Source organism: Pteronotus mesoamericanus, unplaced genomic scaffold (assembly GCF_021234165.1).
Source record: "Pteronotus mesoamericanus isolate MK-2021 breed Mesoamerican mustached bat unplaced genomic scaffold, CSHL_Meso_final contig_182, whole genome shotgun sequence".
NCBI classification, from domain to species: domain Eukaryota; kingdom Metazoa; phylum Chordata; class Mammalia; order Chiroptera; family Mormoopidae; genus Pteronotus; species Pteronotus mesoamericanus.
Window position 1 is genome coordinate 21,830,280 of NW_026555078.1, and position 26,893 is coordinate 21,857,172.

The 26,893-nt window shown below is 38.8% G+C and overlaps 1 protein-coding gene across 4 annotated transcripts in view; it reads left to right on the forward strand.

Moving 5' to 3' along the window:
- DCAF5 (DDB1 and CUL4 associated factor 5) overlaps positions 1-26,893 on the forward strand; it is a 99,291-nt gene that overhangs the window by 18,151 nt on the left and 54,247 nt on the right. For 3 of the 4 annotated variants that reach the window (XM_054567377.1, XM_054567374.1, XM_054567375.1), the window contains exons 2-5: positions 9,968-10,111; positions 12,881-12,917; positions 13,774-13,913; positions 15,731-15,860. In XM_054567377.1, coding sequence (XP_054423352.1) covers positions 10,000-10,111; positions 12,881-12,917; positions 13,774-13,913; positions 15,731-15,860 — 419 coding nt within the window. In that variant the 5' untranslated portion in view covers positions 9,968-9,999. The remainder of the gene's footprint in view (positions 1-9,967; positions 10,112-12,880; positions 12,918-13,773; positions 13,914-15,730; positions 15,861-26,893) is intronic. The other variant, XM_054567376.1, reaches the window with a different exon arrangement.

The following is a 26,893-nucleotide window of genomic DNA, read 5'->3' on the forward strand; positions in this document are numbered from 1 at the left end:
TTAGGGTAAGGGCTGGGAGTAGAGAAGGGATCAGCTACTAGGAGCAAAGAAAGAATTAACTTGGAACTTTTGAGATGATTTCCAATATACTGTAACAATGTGCTTTCTGCCAAATGGGTTATTCACCTTGGTTTGCTATGTTGAAATTGTGAATACAGCAGATAATGGCATTACTCTTTTACTGGATTGGGTTTTTCCTGTCTTTTTGCCTGACAACTTTAGTTACAGGAAGGTATGGGGCCATTTCAGGATTTGGTCTCTCTCTATTTAAGTGGATCCTGATTGTCAGGTTTTCCCCTCATTTCCCTGGATAGTTTGGTGGAGAGTATTTGGTCTGGGGGGTGTTCCTGATTTTAGGCTTTCAGCTGTTTCTCAGAGGATTTATCAGTTATGATGCCAGAAACTTTCACTTGCTTCGCTTATTTTTGTGTGGTCTGTTCAGTTCTTTGTTCACAGCCCCCAGGAGCCTGGGCCCCATCTCCATCGGCCGCCCTTCTAACTGTTGGTATGCTTTCACATCGGTGAGCTTAATTACCTCATTGCGCCTTAGTTTTTTTGACTGGCAAAATGGGATGTTCAAGATGTGCATCTCTTGATGATCTCTTGGATGTCTTCCAACTCTATTCTGTGATCCTGACGTTATTTTTGGATTCCTTTTTCTGCTCGCAGGAATTAGAGACATTATTGTGGGATTAGTGTGCTGGAGTAGGATTTTAAAACCCTACCTTTGTTCAATTCCATTGCTACTAGTTACCTGATTTTAGAGAAACCATTTTATTTCATGGGGTCCCAGCTAGCTAGTTAGGTTGCTGCTGGTACTTTAATTCCTTCTTCCCATTTAATGAAAAGTTCTTCAGGCGAGGAGTCAAGGCTTCCATCATTGAAGCAAGCCAGTGCCTCACTTTTCACATCTTTAAAATGGGGATAATGTTTCTGGCCTACTTACCTAATTGGAGATGTGGAAAAATGAGATAATAGGTATATAAATGGACTCAGCTTTTAGAACAAGAATACTAGGTAAGGACAAGGTATCAGCAGAAGCTAATGTCTGTAGATGTTATCCCTCCTTTGGCTGCTTCTGTAGTGAAGGGGGAAATCCATATGATGCCACCTTCCCCTTTCAGGGGTGTCCAACTTGCAGCCCAGGGTGGCTATGAGTGCGGCCCAACACAAAGTCATAAATTTACTTAAAACCTTTTTTTGCTCATCAGTTTTCGTTAGTGTTTGAGTATTGAATGTGTGGCCTAAAACAGCTCTTCTCCCATTGTGGTCCAGAGATGCCAGAAGGTTAGACACTCCAACCTTATCTCTTCATACTTGCTGGTACACTTCCCTGATTTAGGGAGTGCCATTGGACCACAGTTTTGTGACCTTGGGCAAATCACCCAACCTTAATTTATCTGTGGGCCAAATACAGCCTTCACTGAGGACTGCATTCAGCCTGCAAAATCAGGTTGCTGTCTTCCCTTGAAAAATTGGAAGACCTGGCAACACAAAGCCAGCATTCCCCGATGGCAGCAATTTTCAAGCTGTATGCTGCAAGAATTTTTAACACATGCAATACCTGACTATTTAGTCAGGGGCACTGAACTTTTTCCATTTCAATTGTCAAATTAAAAAATGACAACAGCTCACACAACAACAGCCTTCTGGTGTGAATGAATAAAAGTTAAACTTTTTTTTTGTCAGATTAACAAAAAATATTTTTTGGTGTGCCACAGAATTTTAGTAATTAGGTAGTTTATGTGTGTCATGAGGTGAAAAAGGTTGAAAATCGCTGCTCTATGGCAATAACTGCCTGGAAGTGAGTGTTGGCTTGTCCTTTAAAAAGGGCTGTGTATTTTCCAGTGTGCCATTTAATGAGGCATCTTTCACTCCGGTGCTTTGCTGCCTGGTCATTGTTCCTAGTTGAGAGGCTGAGTTGTACTGTGGTAAGAAGCAGTTTCTAGAGCCGGATAGCCTGCATTCAGATCCCAGTTTGCACTCCTGATCACTGTGTATCTTCAAGTTATTTAGCTTTTCTGTAGTTTCGTTTGAATAATAAGGATAACAATACCTGCTTCATAGGGTTGTTTAAAGGATAAGAAGAGCCCACTGCATGTAAAAAATCCTTAGGATAGTCCCTGGCAAAGAGTAAATTTAGCTGCTGTTAGCTATTGTGGTTGGAATTTAAATAACATAAAAATTAGCTAACATTCATCTAGCTCTACTATGTCTCAGGCAATTAATTGGCCAAGCTCTTCACAGATCTCATTAATCCGAACATAACACTGTAAAATAGGTAGAGTTATTTTCTCAGTTTTGCCGATAAAAGGGTACAACCTAGAGATGATAAGTAACCTGCCTAAAGGTACATAATTAGTAGGCCATAGCAACATTGAGAGTTGAACCTAAACACTTGTATTTTGACCCTGTGATTTTGAATGTTGTGCTGTCTCATTCTATATCCACCTCAAAAGTTGGTCTAACTGTAGAAGTGGCAGGTGTGGGCAAATAGAAGTTAGTACTCTTAATATTTTTGTAAGTGATTTGGGGAGAGAATGCACATAAATATATCCCAAATTTATATATGACATTAGTTTCTTTTGGTAATGAATGTGTAATCCATGGGGATAAACCGTAGGCAGCTCTTTTTGTCTGGATGAAGTGAGAAAACAGAAAGGGGGTTACAATTTCAGAATAGGTAGTATAGAATAATACATAAAGAAAAATAACACTCTTTGTTGAGTGATGTGTCCCAAGATACTCAACGAGAACTTGAGAGTCGTTTTAGGCTGTTATTGGAAGAACCAAAAGGCCAGCAAACATTTCACACTTACTAGGATAGCTATTATCAGTCCCGCCCCTGAAAATAACAACTGTTGGTAAGGATGTAGAAAAACTGGAACCTTGTACATTTCTGGTGGGAATATAAAATGGTACAGACATTGTGGAAAACAGTATGACAGTTCCTCAGAAAATTAGACATAGAATTACCATGTGATCCAGGAATTTCATTTCTAGGTAAATACCCAAAGGAATTAAAAGCAGGGACTTGAACAGATCTTTGTATCCCCACATTCATAAAAGCATCATTCACAGTAGCCAAAAGGTAGGAGCAACATAATATCCATCAACAGGTAAATGGATAAACAAAATGTATATACATATAATAGAATACTATTCAGCCTTAAAAAGGAATGAAATTCTGGCACATGCTGCAACATGGATGAACTTTGAAGACATGATGCTAAATGAAATGAGCTGGTCAGAAAAGAACAAATACTGTATGAATCCATTCATGTGAAGTACCTCACAGAGTCAAATTTATAGAGACAGAAATGGTGTCTCTAGAAGTAGAATGATGGTTGCCAAGGAGGGGAAGAGGTGGGAAGAGAGAGTTATTATTTAATGGATATACAGTTTCAGTTTGGGAAAATGAAAAAGCTTAGGAGATGAAGGGTGGTGGTGGTTGAACAACAATGTGAAAATGTGAGTGTGCTTAACTGCCACAACACTCTCCACTTAAAAATGGCTGAAAGAAAAAAGCCAACAATGTGCTTGGTATCTCCAGGAATTAAAATTGGAGACAAAATGGAAAATGCTTTTTGTCCTTGTGTAGAAAGCTGTGGAACATCCTCAGTTGGAATTATAAGTGGTGTTCTGGCCTCTGCACTTCGGTAGAAGGGATACAACTTGGTTTTAGGCTTAGGCCTAGCTCCTTGGAACATTAGCAAGTCATTGTGTCTTTCTGATCCTCATCTGGAAAAAGGATCTGTATAATCCTTACCTCACAAGCAAAGATGTATATGGATGAGCTTATATACAAATGTTTTATTTTCACTTTTGGAAAAAATAAAATAGACATTTCGTCTTCACTGATGTAGCTGGCTTGTGGCACATGGGCTCTGACTCTATATTCCAATGCTTCTCTTAGGCTCAACAGAAAAGGTTTGGCTTCACAGATGGATGATTACAGACACTGAAAAGAAGAAATAGGCTGAAAAGAAAGCAAGACTGAATGATTTTCTTAGTCTTAGAAGGTTAAAAGAAGACAAAACTGTAGCAATATAAAGGGTATTAAGGAAAATTGCTATTCCCAAGAGATAACCTCTGTTAACCATTTTGCCTCTGTCCTTCCACGTATAAGTTTGTGTGTACTTTTGTTTTATTAAAATATATCATGCTATCCAGCCCTGGCTGGTGTGGCTCAGTGGACTGAGTGCTGGCCTGAGAACCAAAAGGTTGCTGGTTCGATTCCCAGTTGGGGCACATGCCTGGGTTGCGGGCCAGCCTCCAGTTGGGGGTGTGCAAGAGGCAGCCGATCAGTGTATCTCGTGCACATTGAAGTTTCTCTCTCCCTCCCCCTCTCTCTAAAAATAAATAAATAAAATCTTTAAAGATTTTATATCTATCTATCTAATTTCATGCTATTCATAATCTTATGCCACCTAAAACAAGAGTTTGAAAGATTAGTACAATGTCATGGATGAGACTTAAAGAGAAACTAGGATGTTTTGAGGGGTTTGTATACCTTATATACACACACTAGGCTAAGTGTTTATATTATCTCACTTAATTCACACTGCAACCCTAGGAGATAGTTGGTATTTTCTTCATTTTACAGTCGTAAAACTGAGGCTAGAGAAATAGAATAACTCACTCAAGGACATGTGCATGGTAAAACCAGGATATGAATCCAGATATTGGGTTGGCCAACAAGTTCATTTGGGTTTTTTTGTTTTTTTTTTTGTAAGATGGTTCTAGTAGTGCTTAGTTGTCTCTTTAACTTCATTTGAAACAATTTTGTTAACTTGTATTGTGAATTTTTGTGTAGCCATTTTAATATTGAAGTGGAAGAAAATATGTAACATTTTTGGCATATTATGCTTTATTATTTCAAGAAAGGTCAAATTGCAACTGAAATGCATAAAAAAGGTTTGTGCAGTGTATGGACAAGGTGCTGTGACTGATCAGACATGTGAAAGGTGGTTTGCAAAGTTTTGGGTTGGAAATTTCTCTCTGAATGATGCTCCGTGTTTGGGGAGACCATTTAACGTTGGTAGCGATCAAATTTAGACATTAATTGAGAACAACCAACGTTATACCATGCAGGAGATAGCTGACATACTCAGAAGAGCCAAATCAATAAAGTTATTAGTGAAAATGAGAAATGTGTCTTTTATTTTATGGAAAAAACTAAATGGGCTTTTGGCCAACCCAATACTTTTATTCCAGACCTTGTGCTTCCTGTACCCTTTGCTGCCTATCAAAGATGAAACCCAAGCCCTGACTGGCCTGGCTCAGCTGGTTGGGTGTCATACCACAAAATGAAAGGTTGCTGGTTCGATTTCCAGTCAGGGCACATGCCTGGGTTGTGGGTTCCATCCTTGGTGCAGGCATGTTCAAAAGGCAGCTAGTCACTGTTTCTCTCACAAATTGATGTTTCTCTCCCTCTCTTTCTCTCTCCCTTCCCCTCTCGCTAAAATAAATAAATAAAATCTTAAAATAATGAAACCCTAAATTCTGGATCTAATTCCATTGTGCCATTTTTTTTTTAAAGAAAGTGTTTCTAATAGTTAATATAATTAATTACTAACACTTTATCTCTTAGTAATTATTCCATGTCATTACAGACAGAGCTGCCTCATGCATTTGGGAGTGGGGGGGTTGCTGCATAATCCATAGTTCTTATCTGAACTATAAATTTTTTTGCATTTTTTATAGTAATACAAATTTATATAATACAGATGACACATAATTTAGTTTTAAAACTATTTTAAAGTGTACTGTACAATGGCATTAAGTAATTCACAGTGTTGTGCCGCCATCGACACCATCCATCTACAGAGCTTTTTCATCTTGCAAAACTGAAACTCTATGCATATACCTGTTAAACATCTCTCTATTGCCCCTCACCCCAGGCATTGGCAGCCACCTGTGACATTCTACTTTATGTCACTGTGAATTTGACTACTCTAGATATCTCATATCCATGAAATCATACAGTATTTGTCCTTTTGTGTTTGGCTTTTTTCACTGAACAATAATTTTAACCAGGCTTCTGTTGGTGGATATTGAAATGTTTTAGTTGCTCTTCGAACAGTGTTGTGCGGCTGAAGCATTTGATTCAAAGTGCTCTCTCAATTCTGTACTGTGCTGGGCTGTTCTGAGAAGGAAAGGCAAAGCAAATTCTTTCCCTCTGTGCTTAAGGTTTTCCAGGCTACAAAATAAGAATGTTAAATAATCACTTTTGTTACAGTATGGTGTGAGGGTCTGCAAAGTTTTTGCTTATTACTCATGAAATCGTTGGGAAAGAGTACTCTTGAAATGTAAAGGTTTTCTAACCATGGGCCTTCAGATTGTTCCAGTTAAGTTGACTTCTGTTTTTATTGCTGTGGTCCCTTGTTTTATTCTCACCTGCACATTTTTGAGTTTGCTACCAAGGCAGTTGTCTGTCAGATGAATATGTTTTATTGCTTATAGTTCATTTTTGTTCTGTAAGGCAGGCAGTTTAGGGTAGTGGTTAAGAGTGGGAACTTGGAGTCTTAACTGCTTGCTTTTGAATCTTAACCACTTTACTTACTGTATGATGCTGGCAACTTACTTAACTCTATGGTACTTGGCTTTATAATCTATAAAATCCATGACAGTAGAGCTATTATGATCCTCATTTTATATTTGATGAAACTTAGGCTTAGGGAGATTAGATTAGAAACATGAGTGAGTAGAAGAAATATATGGGCTTGTATCTTTTAATTTTCCACTTTTTACAGAGACTTGGGCACAAAGAAATGCTTCTCTAATTTGTATAAGATACACAGCATCAAAAGTAGTGATAGGCCCCCTTGACCTGGGGCCTCAGTGTTGGGGAAAAACATGAAGAGACTATGGAGAACTAAGGTGCCCACTGCATAAATTTATTAATAGAGTAAACAACTCCTTATGTCATTTTTCTTTAAAATAAAACAATAGCCCTGGCTGGGTGGTTCAGTTGGTTGCAACGTTGTCCTATAAATGAAAAAGATGGCAGGTTTGATTCCCTGTCAGGGTACATACCCTAGGTTGAAGATTTGATCCTTGGTCATGACATGTAAGGGAGGCAACTAGTTGATGTTTCTCTCTCACATTGATGTTTTTCTTGCTCCCTTCCTCTCTCTCTAAACTCAGTAAACAGCCCTGGTGGGGTAGCTCAATTAGTTAGAGCATTGCCCAATATGCTAGTGTTGCAGGTTCCATCCCTGGTCAGGGCACATGTAAGAATCAACTAATGAATGCATAAGTAAGTGGAACAACAAATAATCTCTCTCTCTCTCAAAATCAATAAATAAATTGCTTTTAAAAAATAAAACCAATAAATATATCCTTGGGTCAGAATTAAAAAATATTAATAAAATAAAACAAAAACCTTTATTTTCATTACCTTAACTTTTAAGAGAGATAGAATTTAGATAACCTTACCCCAGGTCAGTGAACTCATAGTTGAAATAGGCAAATTGTAAACACAAAATGTTGTGGACCACACTTAAGAGGGCGTCTGGTAGACAATGAAATAATTTCAGGAAGGAGACAATTGATGTTGACCAGGAATGGAAGGAAGAATTCAAGAAACAAAGGAACTCAAGGAAAAGGACAACTTTTTTCTAGAGGAGGAAGAATGAGTATAATTTGACCAGTTATTAAAGGAAATATGTTTATGGCAAAAAGTCAAGTAGTACAGGAAGTTATAAATAAAACATAAGTTTCTCAACAGTATATAATACTCAAAAAAATTGAAAGCAGGAACTTGAACAGATATTTCTCTATCAGTGTTCTTAGCAACATTATTCACAATAGCCAAAATGTCCATTAATGAATGGATAAACAAAATGGGGGGGGGGGTGTTTATATATAATGGAATATTTATCCAGCCTTAAGAAGGAATGAAATTCTGATATATGTTACAATATGTATGGTCCTTGAAGACATGCTAAATGAATAAGCCAGACAAAGAAGGACAAATAAATGATTCCATTTATATGGGACACCTAGAAGAGTCAAATTCATAGACGTCTAAAGTAAAATGGTGGTTATTGGAGGCAAGTGGAAGTTACTGTTTATTGGATGCAGAGTTTCAGTTTAGGATGACATAAAAGTTCTGGAGATAGATAATGGTAATGGTTGCACAACAATGCAAATGTTCATAATGCTACTGGATTGTACACTTGAAATTGGTTAAAATGGGCCCTGGCTGGTGTGGCTCAGTGGATTGCGCTCGGCCTGCAAATTGAAAGGCTGCCAGTTCCATTCCTGGTCAGGGCACATGCCTAGGTTGTGGGCTGGGTCCTCCATTGGGAGTACGTGAGAGGCAGCTGATGATGTATCTTAGGCACACTGATGTTTCCCTCTCTTTCCCCCTCCCTTCTCTTTTCTCTAAAGTAAATAAATCTTTTAAAAAATGGTTAAAATGATAAATTTTATTGTATATATATTTTACACATTTTTAAAAAGTCTTCAAAACCCTAGCCTAGATGTGGTCACCATTATACAAAACTTCTTTTATAGCCATCTAGATAAGCAACTAAAGGCACAGATATGGCCTGGCTGGTGTGGCTCAGTGGACTCAGCACCAGCCTGTGAACCAAGATGTTGCTGGTTCGATTCTCCGTCAGGGCACGTGCCTGAGTTTCCAGCCAGGTCCCCGGTTTGGGGTGTGCAAGAGGCAACTGATTGATGCTTTTCTTTCTCCCTTACCCTCTCTCTAAAAATAAATAAAACCTTTTTTTAAAAAGCACAGGTATGCAAGTTTAAGTATATTCATTCAATGTCTACTTTTGGGGGCACTTACTTAGGTGCTGGGGACTTTGCAGTGAACAAAATTGAAAAGCTTCCCGCTCTCATGCGGCTTTTTAAAAACTGTTTTACGTGAGTGGATGCTGGTACACATACTATTTTACACCTTATTTTCCTCCTTAACAAAGACCTTTGGACATCTTTCCCAGTTCTTAAAGATTTATTGATTTAATGGCTATGCAGTATGTCTCTGCGTGGTATGGATGTGCTACAATTTGTGTCTGCTGTACTGAATGGAGGTGGGGAGACAGAAGTATAGAGTTTGCTATGGTTTGCTGCCTATGTTTGCGCCTGTTGTAACTTAAAATTTTATTAGGAATACAATAAAAGCTTGTTAAAGTGAAGCAGTGCCAAATACATAAAGTAAAACTAAAAACTGCAATCTGTCCTCTACCTCTCTTTTAATCTTATTCCCTGGAAGTAGTAACCACTGTCAACAGTTTGTTCCACTCTTCCAGACATTTTTAATGTGTCTTCAAATATAAAGAATACATAATACATAGAACATAAATATTCTTATTCTATAGGAGCTGACTCACACAGTGTAATATAGCTCATGTAATTCAGACTTTTGAGAGTTATGCAGAGAGGAAAGAGCTCGACTGAGGTTCATGAGACCTGGGTTCTGTCTAGATTCTGCTACTGTGACAGGCAGTTCCTTAGTTATCATTTGTGTGGTGTCCCACAGTCAATGAGATAAGATCAAGGAGAATGCTTTGAAAACTAGTGTGCTACAAATATTTAAGTTCTTTTGTTGAAAGCACTAGAAACCAACTCAGGTATTGTTAGATTCCCCCCTCCCTCCAAAAAGATATTAATGGGAGGATTTTAGGTAGTAAATGAAGAACTATTTAAACAACTAAGGTCTCTGGAAAATCAGGAACAGGGTGGCTTTGAGAATTTCACTATCAGTGCTTCTTCCTTTCCTTTTCTGTATTGTCTGTTCAAGATTTAATTCCTAGGGAAAAGTGAGTGGCTTAGGAACCAGTATATACTGATAGATAAGGGGCCAAGTCCTGGGTTTATTTGCCCATCAGAATCTCTTGGAGTTGGGGAGATGCAGTTTTGGAAAAGATGGGATTCAAGGCTGGCAAAACCAAGTGTCAGCCTTGAAATATCAGCTGTTTTAATGCTAGATTCTTACTCCTTTCTTAAGGAGGAGATGATCGCCGGGTTCTGCTATGGCACATGGAACAAGCTATCCACTCCAGAGTCAAGCCCATACAGCTGAAAGGAGAGCATCATTCCAACATTTTTTGCCTGGCTTTCAACAGTGGGAACACCAAAGTATTCTCTGGAGGTGAGAAAGGAGATTTCCACATGTGGGAATTCTCTGTGGCTGGTATTTTACATAAAGGAGTGCTAAAATAACTCCTTATTTTTCTTTATTTTATTGTTCTGTAGAATTCCTGGTTTTCCATAGCTTGCCTTTTCTGCATTTCAGCAATTTAGACATGTGTATTAGAGTTATCCATCCATCCCACCCTACCTTTCTCCTTTCCCTTCCTCCCACCCCGTCTCTCTGTCCCTCTCCTTTCTTCCCCTCTCTCCCCCTTACCTGCCTCTTTCCTTCCTTCCTTCCTTCCTTCCTTCCTTCCTTCCTTCCTTCCTTCCTTCCTTCCTTCCTTCCTTCCTTCCTTCCTTCCTTCCTTCCCTCCCTCCCTCTCTCCCCCGCTTCTGCCCTCCCTTTCATTCTTTTGCTCTCCTTCTTTCTCTTTTCTGTAGAATACTTTTTACACTGTAATCTGCTACACAAAAACACATACATATTTGAAACAGTACTTATTATGTGTGGTACACTCTGATTTTTTAAAAATTCTGTCCTATTTCATTTTTAAAGATATTAAAGGTTGTGGCTTGAATAGATCTTATGACCCATGGATGGCTCCTGTTTGAAAAACATTGTGTTAGGGTAGAATTGGAATGGTTTGGGCTCAAGTCAGCCTTTTGGTGATGGCTTCCATCAACTAACCACACACACTCCTCCGACCAGCAAATTTCTAGTCCTGACCGTTCTTCTGCACTGCAGATTTCCCCACTGAATATCTATCTATGTGTTCCAGAAGCAATTTACATGCAACACATCTAAAACCAAGATTATTAGTTCTTCCTCTTCACAAATATTTTCTCTTATTCCCTGGATTCCCTTTCTCAGTTATAATCCCCATTTACCCAATTATTTACATTGTTAGGTTTAACTTTAAGAAACTGCTGATGTTGAAGTATTTTCAACTTACAAAAAGAGACAATTTCACATGGTTCAGCCTAATAGAAATTTTGAAAGTCATCCTCAAACATGTCTTTTTTTCATTTACATATTCTGTTAGTCGCCAACTAGACTGGAAAGCCTCTCATTCATTCTTTAGTTTTTTTCTCTTCCTATACCTACTGCCCCTGTTCAGGTCCTCATCTTTGGCCTGGACTGTTGCACCATCCTCTGTCTTCTCTGCTACCAGTCTCTAATCCTCCTTTTAATTCATTGCTTATACACATTTTATTTTTTAAATAAAGTTTTTTTTCTTTTTATTGAATTTATTGGGGTGAAATTGGTTAATAAAATCATAGGTTTCAGGTGTACAGTTCTGTAGTGCATCATTTGTATATTGTATTGTTCACCACCCCAAGTCAAGTCGTCTTCTGTCACCATTTATCCCCCCATACCCTATTCTACCTCCCCCCAACCCCCTTTCCTTCTGGTAATCACCATACTATTGTCTGTGTCTATGAGTTTAAAAATAAAGGCTTAACCATGTGAATCTTTTTGACCCTATAGTGTCCACAGAATATGATCTAAACCCCAGACTACTCTCTGGCTTCATCTCCCTCCCCCTGCATCTTGTACTCTAGCCCATTAAACCTCTTACCATCTTAGGTGTCCTTGTGCCTTTTGCTCATGCAATTCCTCATGGGTCATCGTCAATTGTCTAGTCCCCACCAATTTCCCTAAGTCTCCCATTGGTAAGAGTTTTGAGTATAATTTGAGTTTCTGTTGAAATGTCTCCCTTTCCATAAAAACATTCTTCCCTTATGCTATGTACTTTCACTTTGCTCATGGAGGAAATAATTGCTCCTTTATCTATGACCCCATTTTAAGCATATCTCTACGAGAAGATAACCTGTCTTGTTAATGATTTGTGCAGTTAGACTGTGAGTTTCTCAAGGGCTGGAAAAATCTTATTTTTCTCACCTCCCCAGCACCTCTCCTGTGCCATTACTTCGCATGCACCCACAGAGTTTAGAGCCAGGGGTTCAAGATGACCTGGACCACTGCTAATTTTACTTTCTATTTAAATGACTATTGGTGGTGCTTTCAGCATAGAATGGAAGTTTTTCACTTTCTGTCTTTTCATATTTAGGTTATTTTTTGGCTGTATAAACTATTTGAAGGTGGGACTGCACATAATAATGAATGTAGTATTTTTAGGTTTCTTGATGTGATAAAGAAAAATGCAAGAGATAAAAACTCTCCCATTATTTAGAATCAAATAATCATCAAATTTTAATACTATAAGAGATGATGCGGATGGAATAGTAGCAAACATTTACTGGGGGCTTATGAAGTGCTCAGTCCTATTCTGAATGCTTTTACAAATGTGCTCTTATCCTCACAATAAACCTATGAGGTAGGTACGATTATTAAACCTATTTTGCAGTTAAAAAACTGAGGCATAGAAAAGTAACAGGTACTATTCCAGATCTCACAGTCAATGAGTGGTTTTGTTTAAAAACTAAAGAAATAGAAAAGCTAGCTTGAATTCATTTGCCCTTAATCACTTTCTTTTCTCCTTAATGGCCACAGCTTTTTTTTTTTTTTTAAACATTACACTGTATAATACATTTTGGAAACAGTTATGTTATACCTAGTTGCTATTATGCTTTTAAAAATTTTCTAAAAAAAAGTCTTATCCTTATTTTTTTAAAATCCTTTTTCTAATTGACACTCCTAATTTTTACTAACATTGACTTTGTTCACACTTAATTTTCCCTAAAAACCTCAAAATACTGAATTGTAATGTGGACAGGGAACATTTTCTAGGAATGATCATATGTCTACTTTTTTCCCTTTCAGGAAATGATGAGCAAGTTATCCTCCATGACGTTGAAAGGTAAATAGATTGTTAGTATCTGAAGGTGATTGACTCTATTTTTCATATGAAAAGTAGACCAAATTAGTTTTTGTTTTTTGAAAAAATAACACGAAATCAGCTGTCCTTTCTGAAGATTTCTATAATAATTTTGAAATAAAATTTTGATTAAAAAGAAAAAAAGATTTGCAAAGTTGGTATGAAGTAAAGCTTTCAGGTGACTTAAACTTAAAAGGAGAGTGGAGAAAGAAGGAAACATAATAATAATTGGTAAGATTTATGTGCCAGCCACCATTCTAAGTGCTCTGTATACATTAATTAATTTAACCCTTACAAAAACTTTGAGAGGCAGTACTGGTATGATCTCAATTGCAAATGAGGAAACTTAAAGTCAGGTGGTGCTAGGATCTGATCTTAGGCAACCTGGCCTCAGAGCTTTTATCACCATACCAGACTGCCAGTAGATTCCACTTTTACCCAGCTGGCATGAGACCTGGCTGCTTTAAAGCTATCCCTCACTTTCTGTAAATCAAGCAGCACCCCCAGATCTGTACAGAAGCAGAGGCATTCTATAGTATGTGAAAGGGCGGAACTCATCTGTTGAGTCACTTTTAAATATGCTCATTTAGTGCACAAAGCAAACTTACCATGAAATCTATAAAAAGTCTCTTTAATAGTACTTCTTTTTTTCACTTGTAAGTTCAATGCCTACTTTTAAAGGAAACATAATATCCTTTGAGTTTAGTTAGGTTGCCTTTCTTCTGAAAATCAAAGGGAATCCTACCCTAGGAACTAGGAGGCTGGGACTATGCTCTCCATTTGTGTGTGTGTGCATGTGTGCGCCTGTGTGCCTCTCTCTCTGCTCTCTGTCTCTCAGCAGTGAGACCTTGGATGTGTTTGCTCATGAAGATGCAGTGTATGGCTTGTCGGTGAGCCCAGTGAATGACAACATTTTTGCCAGCTCCTCAGATGATGGCCGGGTTCTCATCTGGGACATTCGGGAGTCTCCTCATGGAGGTAGGGTCACTGTGCAAAAAGCTGTTAGATTGTGATGTCAAGATCATTGCAGATTCAATTTATGACCTGAGTAACCTGGGTGGGAGTAACCTGAGTATAAATGGAGAGGAAACTCTCACATAGGGGCATAGATGTGTGTTTCTGGAGGTCCCACCCTACCCTTAAGTAGTCAGAAGTGAGGCCCCTTGCCAGTACTTTCTAACCACCTGTGAATCTCCTCAAACCCTTGTACCTGTAGGAAACAGTGCAATATCTTGGTGTTTAGTGGCCCCAAGGAACAGAAGATGTGCTGCTTTGTCATAGAGCTTAACAAGCAAGAGCCAGCTCTGTGTGGGATTCTGACATGCGCACATTCTTGGTTATTTACAGAGAAGGGGGTGTTGTGCACTTTTTTGAATCCTCATTTCAGGCTTGTTATTTTGCTGAAAGAGTAACACATCCTAACCCTAACTGTGTATAAGGAGCTTAAAATGATGGCAAATACCATATGTTTACAGGGAATTATCTGGGTAAGTTCCTTCTCCAAATGTGTTCGTTGAGTCTCCAATGTAAAATGAAGAATTGTTTTGTTGAATTTTTCTGAGGTTCTTGAGGAAAAGCATTTTTTTCAGCTCACTTCCTGCAGAGAGATTTCTCTCTGTAACTCTGCCTATCTCCAAGGGCTCTTTCCTCCAAAGCTACCCTCAGTGCCACCCCATCCCCACCCTTGGTGAAGCTTTGTCATAATTATACCTGTGTACATAGAGTTACTTTCCTGCTTGCCTTGTCTGGTAGGATCTGGGTCTTTTTATTATTCTATATTCTGAGCATTTAACAGGCCGGGCTGTGCCCATTATTGAGGTTCAGACTATATCTCTTAAGCTTCTGTAGCTTGTGCTTAGGGTCAGGCAGGTGAGGTAGCTGCAGGCCACAGCTATGGTGGAGTCACCATGTGCTCAGCAGGTGAAATTCTCCTTCATCTGAACCATATGCTGGGTGGGATGACTGAGTCCCACCCCCTCTACCACCCCATTCAGGGACCTCTGAAGTGTCACATGTGGAAATTACAGACTGCAGAATGCTTTCTGTTGCTTCTAAACAACTTCCACAGGAGTATGTCCTCCCAGGTAGCAAGTAATTCCTTCCTCACTTGAAGCTAGCTAATACAGTCAGAGGGCTGCTGGGTTTCTAGGTGAAGCTGATTAGAAGCTGGCTAGATGCCAGTTCAAGTGGTAGGTAGGTGTCTTTTTCTTGTTGTTAAAGTATTGTAATACTGGGAATGAAATAATAAAATTCTAGACAGAGACCACTTTCTTTTCAATTTAGGGAGCAATATGACCAGAAGAGAAAACTATTACTTTTATTCGGCTTAATTTTTCTTACTCTTTTGCTTTTAAAACTATATACATTTTTATATAGTTTTAAAACTTTTAATTTCTAAAACTCATAAATTTGGATTAAGGTATAATAATCCTACCAGTAATTGGTCGTGAATTTTTTCAGCTCATTTGGAATTCAGTTTTACTTACTGCAAAACAGGTTAATTCCTTTTTACAGTGATCATCTGCCTCATAAAATCTGAATAGGTGCTATATGTATTTCTGAATATTATAGCTTAAAGTTTGTTTATATATATTTAAGTTGCTTTTTTCTATGTGTGGAAAGTGTATGCTAGGACTTGTGAGAACCTTGTGCATAAAGGTGACCAAGCTGGGGTTCCAGCCCATTGGCATGGTTATTAGAGGGTGTGCTCCTCCTCGCATCACATTCCTGCCGGTCTGCCCGCCCTTGGCCCAGAGGTGCCCAAAATGGACTGATAGTAGTTTCTTTCTTCACAGAGCCCTTCTGCCTGGCAAACTATCCGTCAGCCTTTCACAGTGTCATGTTTAACCCTGTGGAGCCCAGGTTATTGGCCACAGCCAATTCAAAGGAAGGAGTAGGACTCTGGGATATTCGGAAACCTCAGAGGTAAGCTTCTTCATTCATAAGGTGTTAACACTTTTTCCCACCTCAACTTTCAGGTAATGTGATCAGCCAGCAAGAGCTGTGAGAAACTGCTTGGCAGTTGATCTCAATTGGACATCTCCTAACATGTGCTAATGTCTCTGAAGCCAGGGAAGCTGCCTTCCCAAGGGACAGGCAGTATGAGAAATCATACTCCTTGTTAAGGAGGAGTCTGGTTATAGACAAGGTCAATTCTAGGCAAATATATGAAGTAGTAGTGAGAACCTCCCTTCATTCAGTACTGCTTTCTCTCTTCAGCCCCAGGTTTCTGGGAGGTTTTGTTTTGTTTTTTTTTTTTAAATCTGTTACCAGCGTGTTTTCTAAATGTTTGTACATCAGTATGGTTCTCTTTCCTGATCTCTAGTCACTGTCTCCAGCGGTAACCATGATGAACAGTTTCTTATGTGTTTCCAAGAACATAACTTATTACATATAATAGCATGTATGTGTGTCCTTCAAAAAATTTAGGCTAAAGGAATCATGCATAATATCTACTCTTCTCAACATTTTTTAAGTTATGTATTGGGAATCTTATAGCAGCACTTACGGACCTACTGCTTTTTTAAAAAAAAGATCTTTATTTGTTTTAAGAGAGAGGGGAAGGGAGAGAGAGAAACATCCATGCTGAGAGAGAGACGTCAATCCGTTGGTTGCCTCTTGTGCATGACCCGACCAGGGACTAAACTTGCAACCCAGGCAGTGTGCCCTGATGGGGTATCCAACTGGTGACCTTTCACTTTGTGGGATGATGTCCAGCCAACTGAGCCACATTGGTTAGGGCCAGACTTAGCACATTTTTTAAATGGCTACTTGCTATTTCATTTATATGACATACCCAACAGTCAGGACTTCTTGTTATAGACAGTGCAACATTGAACCTGGTTGCCCATCTATCTTCAGCCACCTTTGCAGAAATATCTGTAGGGAGTTGCTGCATCAGAAGGTGTATGTTTTTACATGGTTTATAAAAACTGTCAAATGTCCCACCACCACCCAAGATTACTGATTTATAAGCCCACCAACACCACCAAAGACTATTGATTTATAAGCCCACCAACTGTGTATGAATTCACATGTTTCTACAGTCTCTCACCAAGACTTAAGCTGTTGCTAGTCTTACGGGAGGAAAATATCTTGTTTTGATTACTTCTTCAGTTATGGTTGAGATGATATGGTTTCTTTGGTACCTATAGTTTTCAAAGCCCATACTGGGGGAAAAGTCATCTAATAAGGCTAATTGGCAATCTTGACTGATTCCTTTCTTATGAAAGGAGGATCACGGTGCCATGGAGACTAGGATGTTTTTACTTGTTCCTTTCAATTCTTCTGAGATCCTATGTGATTTTATGGGTAGGAATCAGAAAAGGGGCATGAAATATTCTTGGGGTCCTGTTCTTCATCCCCTGGTGTTTGGGGATTAAATTACAGATCTTCTCTGTTTGAATTCTCTCAGTACAAGTTGGTGTGGGGGAAGGAAGAAGGGTCCCTTTGTCTTTTCCATGCATGATTCGTTATGCCTAGTCTGCAATATATGATTTGTCTCCTAAACACAGCTGCCTAGAAACTCCAGCCCAGATCTTGGGGCAATTCTGAATCCCCTGGAAGGACAAGCTTGGAACCAGGGATACTTAAAGTCTAGGGAAAGATTTTAGGTAATTCGTGAACCCCTTATTATTGCAGGTAAAATTGTGTGTGCTTTATTATCTGAATGAGCATGCATAGTATTCCCCTCACCCCACCACACCCCCCGCCAAGGATGGGGAAAGAGCATTTAATAGGTTCTCATGGAGGCCCTTGACGCCCAAGAGGATAAGAGTCACTTGGTGTTCTAAAGATTTTAGATTTAGAGCTTATTGTGGTTTCTTAGCAGGCTAATAGGTGACTTCTAGCTTGTAAGAGGTTGCTCATGTGAATGAATTTTTAGCCTACTCAAGAGGCCTGCTGGTCCCCTAGAAATACACATAATCACCAAGGATCAATAAGGGGGCTATGTCCTAGCTTGACCTACCCCAAGCCTAAGCTCTACTTCCCTACTTTAGCTTGGTAATCCATAGAAGTGTGAGCAGGGTTATGTTTTTCTTACTGCTACCATGAAATAAGCTGGTTAGAGGGCTGGCTGGTAGAATAATAAATGTCAGCTCTAGAAGGGAATTCAGTTTTCATCTGGTCTGACGTCCTCATTGTACTGATCTAGCCCAGCAAGGCGAGGGGAGGCTGAAGAGCTTGATGGTTTATTTAGAGCGTAGGATCTGAAGCCATACATTCTGGGTACAAAATACAGGTGTGATCTTGACCAGGTCCCTTTGCCTCTTAGTGTTCCATGATAACAAATGGTAGCTAACTTTGGTAAGCATTACTTGCCAGGGGATGACAGTTATATGAATAATTTTTATTTAATTATGATAGCCCTATGAAGTAGGTTCTGTTATTCTTATTACAATGATAAGGAAATCAAGACACAGAGGTAAAATAGTGTGAGTGTGTGACAGATATCCCCCACCCTTTTTTAATCATTTAGGATCCCTGCACATTCTAGTTTTTTTAATCTGCGCCTCCTTGCAACAGAACTTTGTAATAATTCCTGTCAGGTTTTTCTAATAAAGACCTGTCCAACTCTGAAGTTAGTCCAACTCCGAGTCTTTAGACTTTTTGCTGCTAAAAGTTAAACTTCTTTTTACTGTCTCCTGGTCCAGTCCCTTGTCTGCACATTAGCTTTTCAAGTTTCTTGGTCTTCTAACCCTGGAAACCTGCACGTGCTATTTATCTTGCTGCAAAGCTTTAGAACAGATATTGTAAACCCATTGCCCATAGGCCAGAGTAAACTCACAGAGGTATTTTGTTTGGTGTACATGATATAGTAGTGTTTGGAAAGTTACACAGAAAGATCACAATTTCTAATATCTCTTGAAAAAGTGAAAAGATTTGTTGTCATTGGACCTTTATTCTTATGTGGCAACAGTCAGGTGAACTGAGTCATGAATTCCTCTTTAAATCTTTAGGAAGTGTTATGGGTCCCACCACTTCTTAATGTCTTTTTTATAATCCTCACCCGAGGATATTTTTTTTATTGCTTTTAGAGAGGGAGGAAGGTGGGGTTAGGGGCATCGATGTGAGAAGTGAGAGTGAAACGTTGATCAGTCGCCTCTTGCATGTACCAGGACTGGGGATTGAACCTGAAACTAGGCATTTATGTGCCCTGACTGGGAATTGAACCTGCAACATTTAGGTTATAGGACAACTTTCCAACCAACTGAGCCACACTGGCCAGGGCCTCTCCTTGATGTCGTAGTCCAAGTGTGCTTTCCTTATTTATGTTACTGGCTTGGCAAAGGCCTGCTTTAGCAATTTTAATGGTACCAAGTGGGCCATAGGTAGGGAATTTTGAGTGTGACTGGATAAGAGAAAACTTCACATATGCAAATACACCTTCACGTTTGGACAAGGTTTCACTTACTTCATTTGGATTATTTCTGCTGATGTCTTTTTACAACCATCCTCGCCTTTGTCACTGCCTACATACATCCCAATTGTATCTTACTTAGACAGTTGCAGTGGCCTCTGAACAGTTTTCCACACTGAGATCCTTTAATGTCTAAAGTATTCAGAAAAAGTGAAGTTTCCCCCACTGTTACTCTTCTTTTCTCAGACTTTTTATTGCCTGTTTTAGCTGTCTGCTCACACACTACCTCTCTCCTCATATCTTTAGTGTCTGCCAGTTGCTGTCAGGGACTGCTAGTTCTGTGGCAGGTAACAGAGTCTTGCTTTGACAAGAAGAGTCAAGAGAGTGGTTCTTTCCCGCTCACTAAAAAAACTAGGGCAAGCCAGGAATTCCTGTAAAGACTTAACTCATAAGATGATGCTTTTACATGTTGTATAAATGACACATGTAAAACTGGGCAATAAGCGCAAATTCCTCCTATCAGAAAGAAATTGCTCTTAGGATCTTGCCTGGCTTTGGAGTCCTCTGGGTTAAATGTCTGGCCTGTGGGGCTTGTGCCAGTCCTACTTCTGTAGAGACTAAATTAAGTGTAACTCCTTGCCTTCTGAACAAGCCAGACAATCTGTGCCACATTGCATTTGAGGGTTGCTCGTACTGTTGTGCGGACAATAGAGCCCAGGGTGTAACCTGAAAGGCTGGAAAAGGCACTCGTGCTCTAATATTTGTTAAAACTTTAAAGAATGAGGCTCTTCAGACATGGCCTCCTTCCTCTCAGAATGCAAGGCCATCAGCGTACAGAAAGATTTCTTAGATTACTTAAATAGGACCCCCAAAACACTATATATGAAAAAAGAATCGACAAATGGGATTTCATTGAAATTAAGAATTTCTGTTCATCAAAGACACGATTAAGTGAAAAGATGAACTAAAGAACAAGCCATAGTCTGGGGGAAAATATTCATAATACATATTGAGCAAGAATTTATATTCAGAATATATAAAGAAATACTAATTGGTAAGTAAAAGGCATAAAACTCAATTTTTTAAATGAGTAGAAATGTTGAAGAGGTGCCTCAGAAAAGAAGATAACCATATAGCAAATAAGCACTTGAAAGGTACTCAAAGCTTCATTACTCATGAGGGAAGCACAAATTAAAACCACAGTGAAGTATCACTATATACCCTGAATGGTTAAAATTAAGATAGTATCAATTGTTGACTAGAGTGTGGAGCAACCAAAACTCCCATGCATTTTAGGTGAGTGCAAATTGGTACAACCACTTGGGAAAACTATTTGTCAATATTGACTAAAGCTACACATGACTCCAAGACTTAGCAATCTCACTCTTAGGTATAGTTAAGAGAAATGAGTACATGTTTCTACCAAAGGCATATACAAGAATATTCACAGTTGCTTTATTCATAATAACCCAAAGCTGGAAACAATACAGATATCCATCAAAGAAGAAATGGATAGGTAAACTGCAGAAGAGCCACACAGCAGACAATTGCACAGACACGAAAAAGAATGAACTATAGAAACACATGTTAACATGGATGATTCTCATAGCCATAATGTTGCATGAAAGAAGCCAGGTACAAAAGAGTGTGTGATTCCATTTGTACGCTGTTAAGGACAGATAGGTTATAGAACTCAAAATAGTGGTTACCTCTGGAAAGGGTATTAGGAAGGCATAAGGGAAACTTCTGTGATTCTATACCTGTGGTAGTTTCATGAGTATATACGTATGTAAAAATTTATTAAGCTATACATGTGCTTAGACTTAGTGCACTTTACTATATATTATGTTTTATCTTAAAAGAATATCTTAAAAAAACGCATTCAAAGTCACTGTTATCTTCAACTGAGTATTTACCTTCTTCCCTACAATTCCAATTGTTGTAGCAATATCACCTTTTTAGGGGGCAACTTGAAGGGCCAGAGAGGGAGAGGAAAGTCAGGAAGACCCAGCAATTTGGATGGTATTATAGAAAACTCGAAGAGAAAAGCTAGCGGTTGTTGGAGATCAGTTGTCAGAATGATTAGTTCTAATGAGGGGACATGTCTTCTGGTCAGCCACTCCTTTCTTTATCTCTTTTTCCACTCACCTGTTTTTACTGTCTATGTGCACATACACAGTACTCTGGCAAGTGTTCCGTACACTGAAACCTCTAAAAAGAAAGCTTCTTTTCTTCCTAAAACTGTTACTTCTTTTTCTTTTTTTTAATGTCACCATCATTTTTATAATCACCCTGGCTGAAATCCCTCTGTCCCTTCATCCCTCTGCCTAACCAGCCTTGCTCTGTTAGTGCCTAGCCACTATTTTCAGTTCTTAAAACCCCTGCGTCGTTTCATTTCAGGCCCACCCATACTGCACTGGCTTCTTAACTTCGCTCTTGCTCTGGCATGTAGCACATATCCTTAAACATCACTTGCCATGGCCCTATTCAGGAGCTTTGGTGGTTTCTCGTTATCTTTGTTGACGGTCACATCCACAGAACCTATTATGTGGGATGCTCCAAGAAAATGTGTTTTTTTGGAGGACTGTTTTATGGCCTACTTTAATGGATAAAATATTAAAGTCCATAAGCAAGCAATCCGCCCCTTCTCTGGTGCCAGTGCCCCATCCCTTTTATTCCTCCTCCACATACAAATACACAAAAAGGAGAATTTCTCCTTTTTTTCTTGATTTTTTTTCTTTGCCTGTTCATGTCCTAGGACCCCTCAAGGTCCAAGATCAAATGGTAGCCCATCAGGGGAAACATGCTTGCAAGACCTCCCTGTTAATGCTCTTAAAGCTTACTTTACTTACTGTGTCCTTAGCACATAGTACAATTTTGGCACAGGGTATGAGTTGAACGAACAAAGCTTTCCCTTATTTCTAGAGGGAGGGATTGCTCTATTTACAACCTTTGTAAAGTACTTAACAGTCTGTGACTTTCGGGTTGCATGTCTCAGTCACTGCTTTTGCCATCATTGGTTATCTTTAATATGACTGTCTTACATCCAGCTAGACCAGTGTTATGTCCTTGATTTCCTTCCCAGTGCCCAGGAATTACTTTTTAGAAAGGAGACACTTATTCTAATCTGTACTATTTCTTTTGTCATATTTTATTGTGGATTTTTTTTAAATTAATTTTTAGAGGAAGAGGAAGAGAGAAACATCAATTTATTGTTCCACTTATTTATGCATTCATTAGTTGACTCTTTTATTTATTTTCAGCGAGAGGAGAAGGGAGGTAGAAAGAGGGAGAGAAACATCCATGTATAAGAGGTATCTCTATCAGTTGTCTCTCACACACTCTCAACCAGGGACCTGGCCTGCATCCCAGGCATGTGCCCTGACTGGGAATCGAACCGGAACCTTTTGATTCCGAGGCCAGCACTCAGTCCACTGAGCCACATCAGCCGGGGCTCATTAGTTGATTCTTATATGTGCCCTGACCTGGCATTGAACCCGTAACCTTGGCATATTGAGACGATGCTATAACCAACTGAGCTACCTGACCAGGGCTTTCTGTTGATTTTTAAGGACAGGGCCATGTTTATTAATCTTCAATCTCTAGTGCCTAGCATAGTACTTAGAATGTTATGGACTCTCAGTAAATACTGAATGAATGCAGTGTTTTATTCATCCCAAAATAGTCTGTATTTTCAAAACTATCTTTCTATAATGTTTTCTGGACCTATAATTCCCTTAGTGTAATGGCATGGATCAAAACGTTTCTAAGGAATAAACCCCTAGAGGAGGTTATGAGGGTTCTTGCTGGGTTTTGAAAGCCTTCAATTAAAGTTATGTGGGGGAACCAGGGATTCTGCAAAGTTGCTTCCTAGCTGGTAGGCCACAAGGTGGAGCTCTACAATCAGCTTTATCCCCTGGAATTCAGCAGGGCTTCTGTTATAATCACTTGGCTAGCCCTGGCCAGTGTGGCTCAGGTGGTTGAAAGGTCGCAGGTTCTCTCTCTGCTTGGGGCAGGTGTCTAGGTTGTGGGTTTGATACAAGAAGCTACTGATGGGTGTTTCTTTTTCACATGGATATTTCTCCTTCATATCAGTGTTTCTTCCCCTTCCCTTCCTTCCCTTCTCTCTAAAATCTATGGGCATTTCCTCAGGTGAAGAAAAAATAAAAAATATATATACTTTTTAAAATTCTAGAATTAAAAAACAACAAGAATCACTTGGGGAACATGTTAAAGTACTCCTTCCTGGAGCTCAGACCCAAAGATGGAATTGTTGATCTGGGTTGGTGGGACCTGTGAATCCGCCATTTTAAAACATATCTAGGTGATTTAGCAACTTTGCTTATTCTGCAAGATGGAAGCTATGGTTCTTCAGAGGTCCTTGTTGAAGTTGCCATTGTGTTCATTCACCCAGGGTCTTTGACTCTTAGACTGTAGTTTCCCTGTGTCCATTCCTTCTTCTCAAGCACAAATGTGCCTTTTATAACAAAAGACTTAGCTTTGGACCAGAGCATCTGGGGAATGTCTGGTGTGTGGGTAGGAGTTCCGGAAGCATGTATTTATCCTTCGTTTAAAACTCCCCAAGTCTTGTTATTCAGAAGGAGGTGATATCAAATCCCTAAATCAAGTGAACTTTCTTTAAAATCATCTTTTTTCTTTTTAAAAAACTTTTTATGGCAAAAAACTTCATATATGTATGAAAGTAGAATAGGGAAATGAAATCTATTATAGCTATCACCCAGCTTCAATAATTAATCCATAAACAACCTCAATTCATTTATTTCTCATATGTGACCTCCTCGTTATTTTAAATCAATTTCCATATTACTTCCTCTGTAAATATTTTAACATGTGTCTCTGAAAGTATTTTTTTAATTGACGTTAAAATTCATGTAACATAAAATTAACCATTTTAAAGTAGCAGTGCATTCACAGTGTTGTGAAACTACTGCCTCTATCTAGTTTCAAAACATTTTCATCATCCCAAAATAAAACCTATATTCACTAAGCAGTTACTCCCCAGGATACTTGTCCCCACTGCCTAGCTCCTGGCTGTCATTGATCTGTTTTGGTGGATTTATTTACTTGTTCTGGATATTTCATACATTATGTGAACTTTTTGCCTGGTTTCTTTTACTTAGCATAATGTTTTGGGGATTTATGCACAATGTAGCATATATCAGTACTTAATTCCTTTCTGTGGCTGAATCATTGTCTGTTACATGGCTGTACCACATTTTGTGTATCCTTTCCCCTGGTGGTGGACATTTGAGTTGTTTCCACCTTTAACTATTATAAATAACACTACTATTATCATTCAGGAATAGTCCTGGCTGGTGTGGCTCAGTGGATTGAGCGCCGGACTGCGAACCAAAGGGTTGCCGGTTCAATTCCCAGTCAGGGAACATGCCTGGGTTGCAGGCCAGATCCCTGGTAGGGGGCACTCAAGAGACAACCACACATTAACATTTCTCTCCCTCTCTTTCTTACTCCCCTTCTCCCTCCCTTCCCCTCTCTAAAAATAAATGAATAAAATCTTTAAAAGAATTCATGAATAAGTATTTGTTTGAGTACCTGTTTTCAGCTCTGTTTGGTCTATAGCAAGAAGTGGAATTGCTACATCATATGGGAGTCATATGTTAAACTTTTTGAGGGACTGCCAAATTACTTCCTATGAAAAGATAATTATTTTTTATTTTTAAATTATATTTTATTGTTTATGCTATTACAGTTGTCCACATTTTTTTCTCTTTGCCCACCTCCACTCAACCCCCCCCAACTCCCTCAGGCAATCCCTACATTGTTGTCCTTGTCCATGGGTCAGGCGTATATGTTCTTTGGCTAATAATCCCTTCACCTTTCATCTTGTGTCCTCCTCCTCCTCCCTCCCCTCCAACAGCTGTCAGTATTTTCCATGTATCTATGCCTCTGTTTCTATTTTGCTCATTAGTTTACTTTGTTCATTAGGTTCCACATAAAATAATTCTTTTAAAAAAATAACTGCAATATTATTACCACACTTAAAATTAACAATAATTCTTTGATATTTCATGTTTAATTATTGTTTAAATTTCCTTAATTGCCTCATGAATAAATTACTTCTAATGAATCAGGATTTAAATAATGTCCATACAAAGCAGTTAGCTGATGGGGCCTTTCAGTCTTTTTGACTCTATAGGTACTCCTGCCTCTCATTTTTTTTTCTTGCAATTTATTTGTTAAGCAAACTGGATTGTTTATCTTATGGAATTTTCCACATTTTAGATTATATTGACTGCATTCTTATACTGCCATTTAGCATGTTCTCTTTGACTCCCATTTTGTTCATAAGTTAGTATTAGATCTAGGGGCTTGAGCAGATTCACGTTTGATTTCTTTGGTGTGGAGAGGTTATAAAAATTTGCATATACAGTGTCATGTACATCCATAAGGAAGCTAAAAATAATCTAGTTTTGTCTCCTTTTGTTTTTACATTTTATTTGTTTGTTTGTTGTTTGTTTTTAGGCAGAGGGGAAGGGAGCGAGAAAGAGGGGGAGAGAAACATCAATGTGTGGTTGCCTCTCACACATTCCCCACTGGGGATGTGGCTCTCAATCCAGGAATGTGCCCTGACTGGGAATCAAACCAATGACCCTTTTGTTTGCAGGCTGGTGCTCAATCCACTGAGTCATACCAGCCAGGGCTGTCTCTTTTTGTTTTAAAATACATTGACCAACCTCTTCATTTAGCTTTTTAAAAATACAAGTAATGCTGGTGAAGATGTAGAGAAATTGGATCATTCAAACTCTGCTGGTGGGAATGTTATTAATAGTACAGCCACTCTGGAAAATAGTTTGGTAGTACCTTTATAAGTTAAAAATGAATCTAAACTGCCCTGGCCAGGTGACACAGTTGGTTGGACCATCATCCTATACACCAGAAGGTTGCAGGTTCGATCCCCAGTTGGAACTCATACCTAGGTTGCAGATTTGATTCCCAGTTGGGGCAAGTACAGGAGGCAACTGATTGATGTTTCTATTGACCCCTCTTCCCCACTCAATTCCTCTCTCTGTAAAATCAATTTTTAAAAAATATTCTCTGGTGAGTTTTGTGTGTTTTTTTTAATGAATTTACCATATGACCCAGCAATTGCACTCTTGGGCATTTATACAGGAGATGAAAACTTACTTTCACATAAAAACTTGTACACAAATGTATATAGTAGCTTTATTCAAAATAGCTAAAAGCTGGAAACTACCCACATGTATTTCAATGGGTGAATAGTTTTAAAAAAACTGGTACATTTCTACCATAGGATACTACTTAGCAATAAAAATCAGTGAACTATTTATATATGCAACAATTTGTATGAACTTTAGGGAATTATGCTGTGTGAACAAGCCAGTCTCAAAAGAATACATACTGTGTGGTTCCATTTATGTAACATTTAAAGATGGAGTACAGATTAGTGGTTGCCAGGTATTAGGGATAGGAGTAGAAGGGTGGATGTGGCTATAAGAGGGTAGAATGAAGGAGTCTTGGTGAGGTGGTACAGATAAGTATCTTAATTATGATGGTGGTTACATGCAGCTATAGACATGATACAATTGCATAGAGC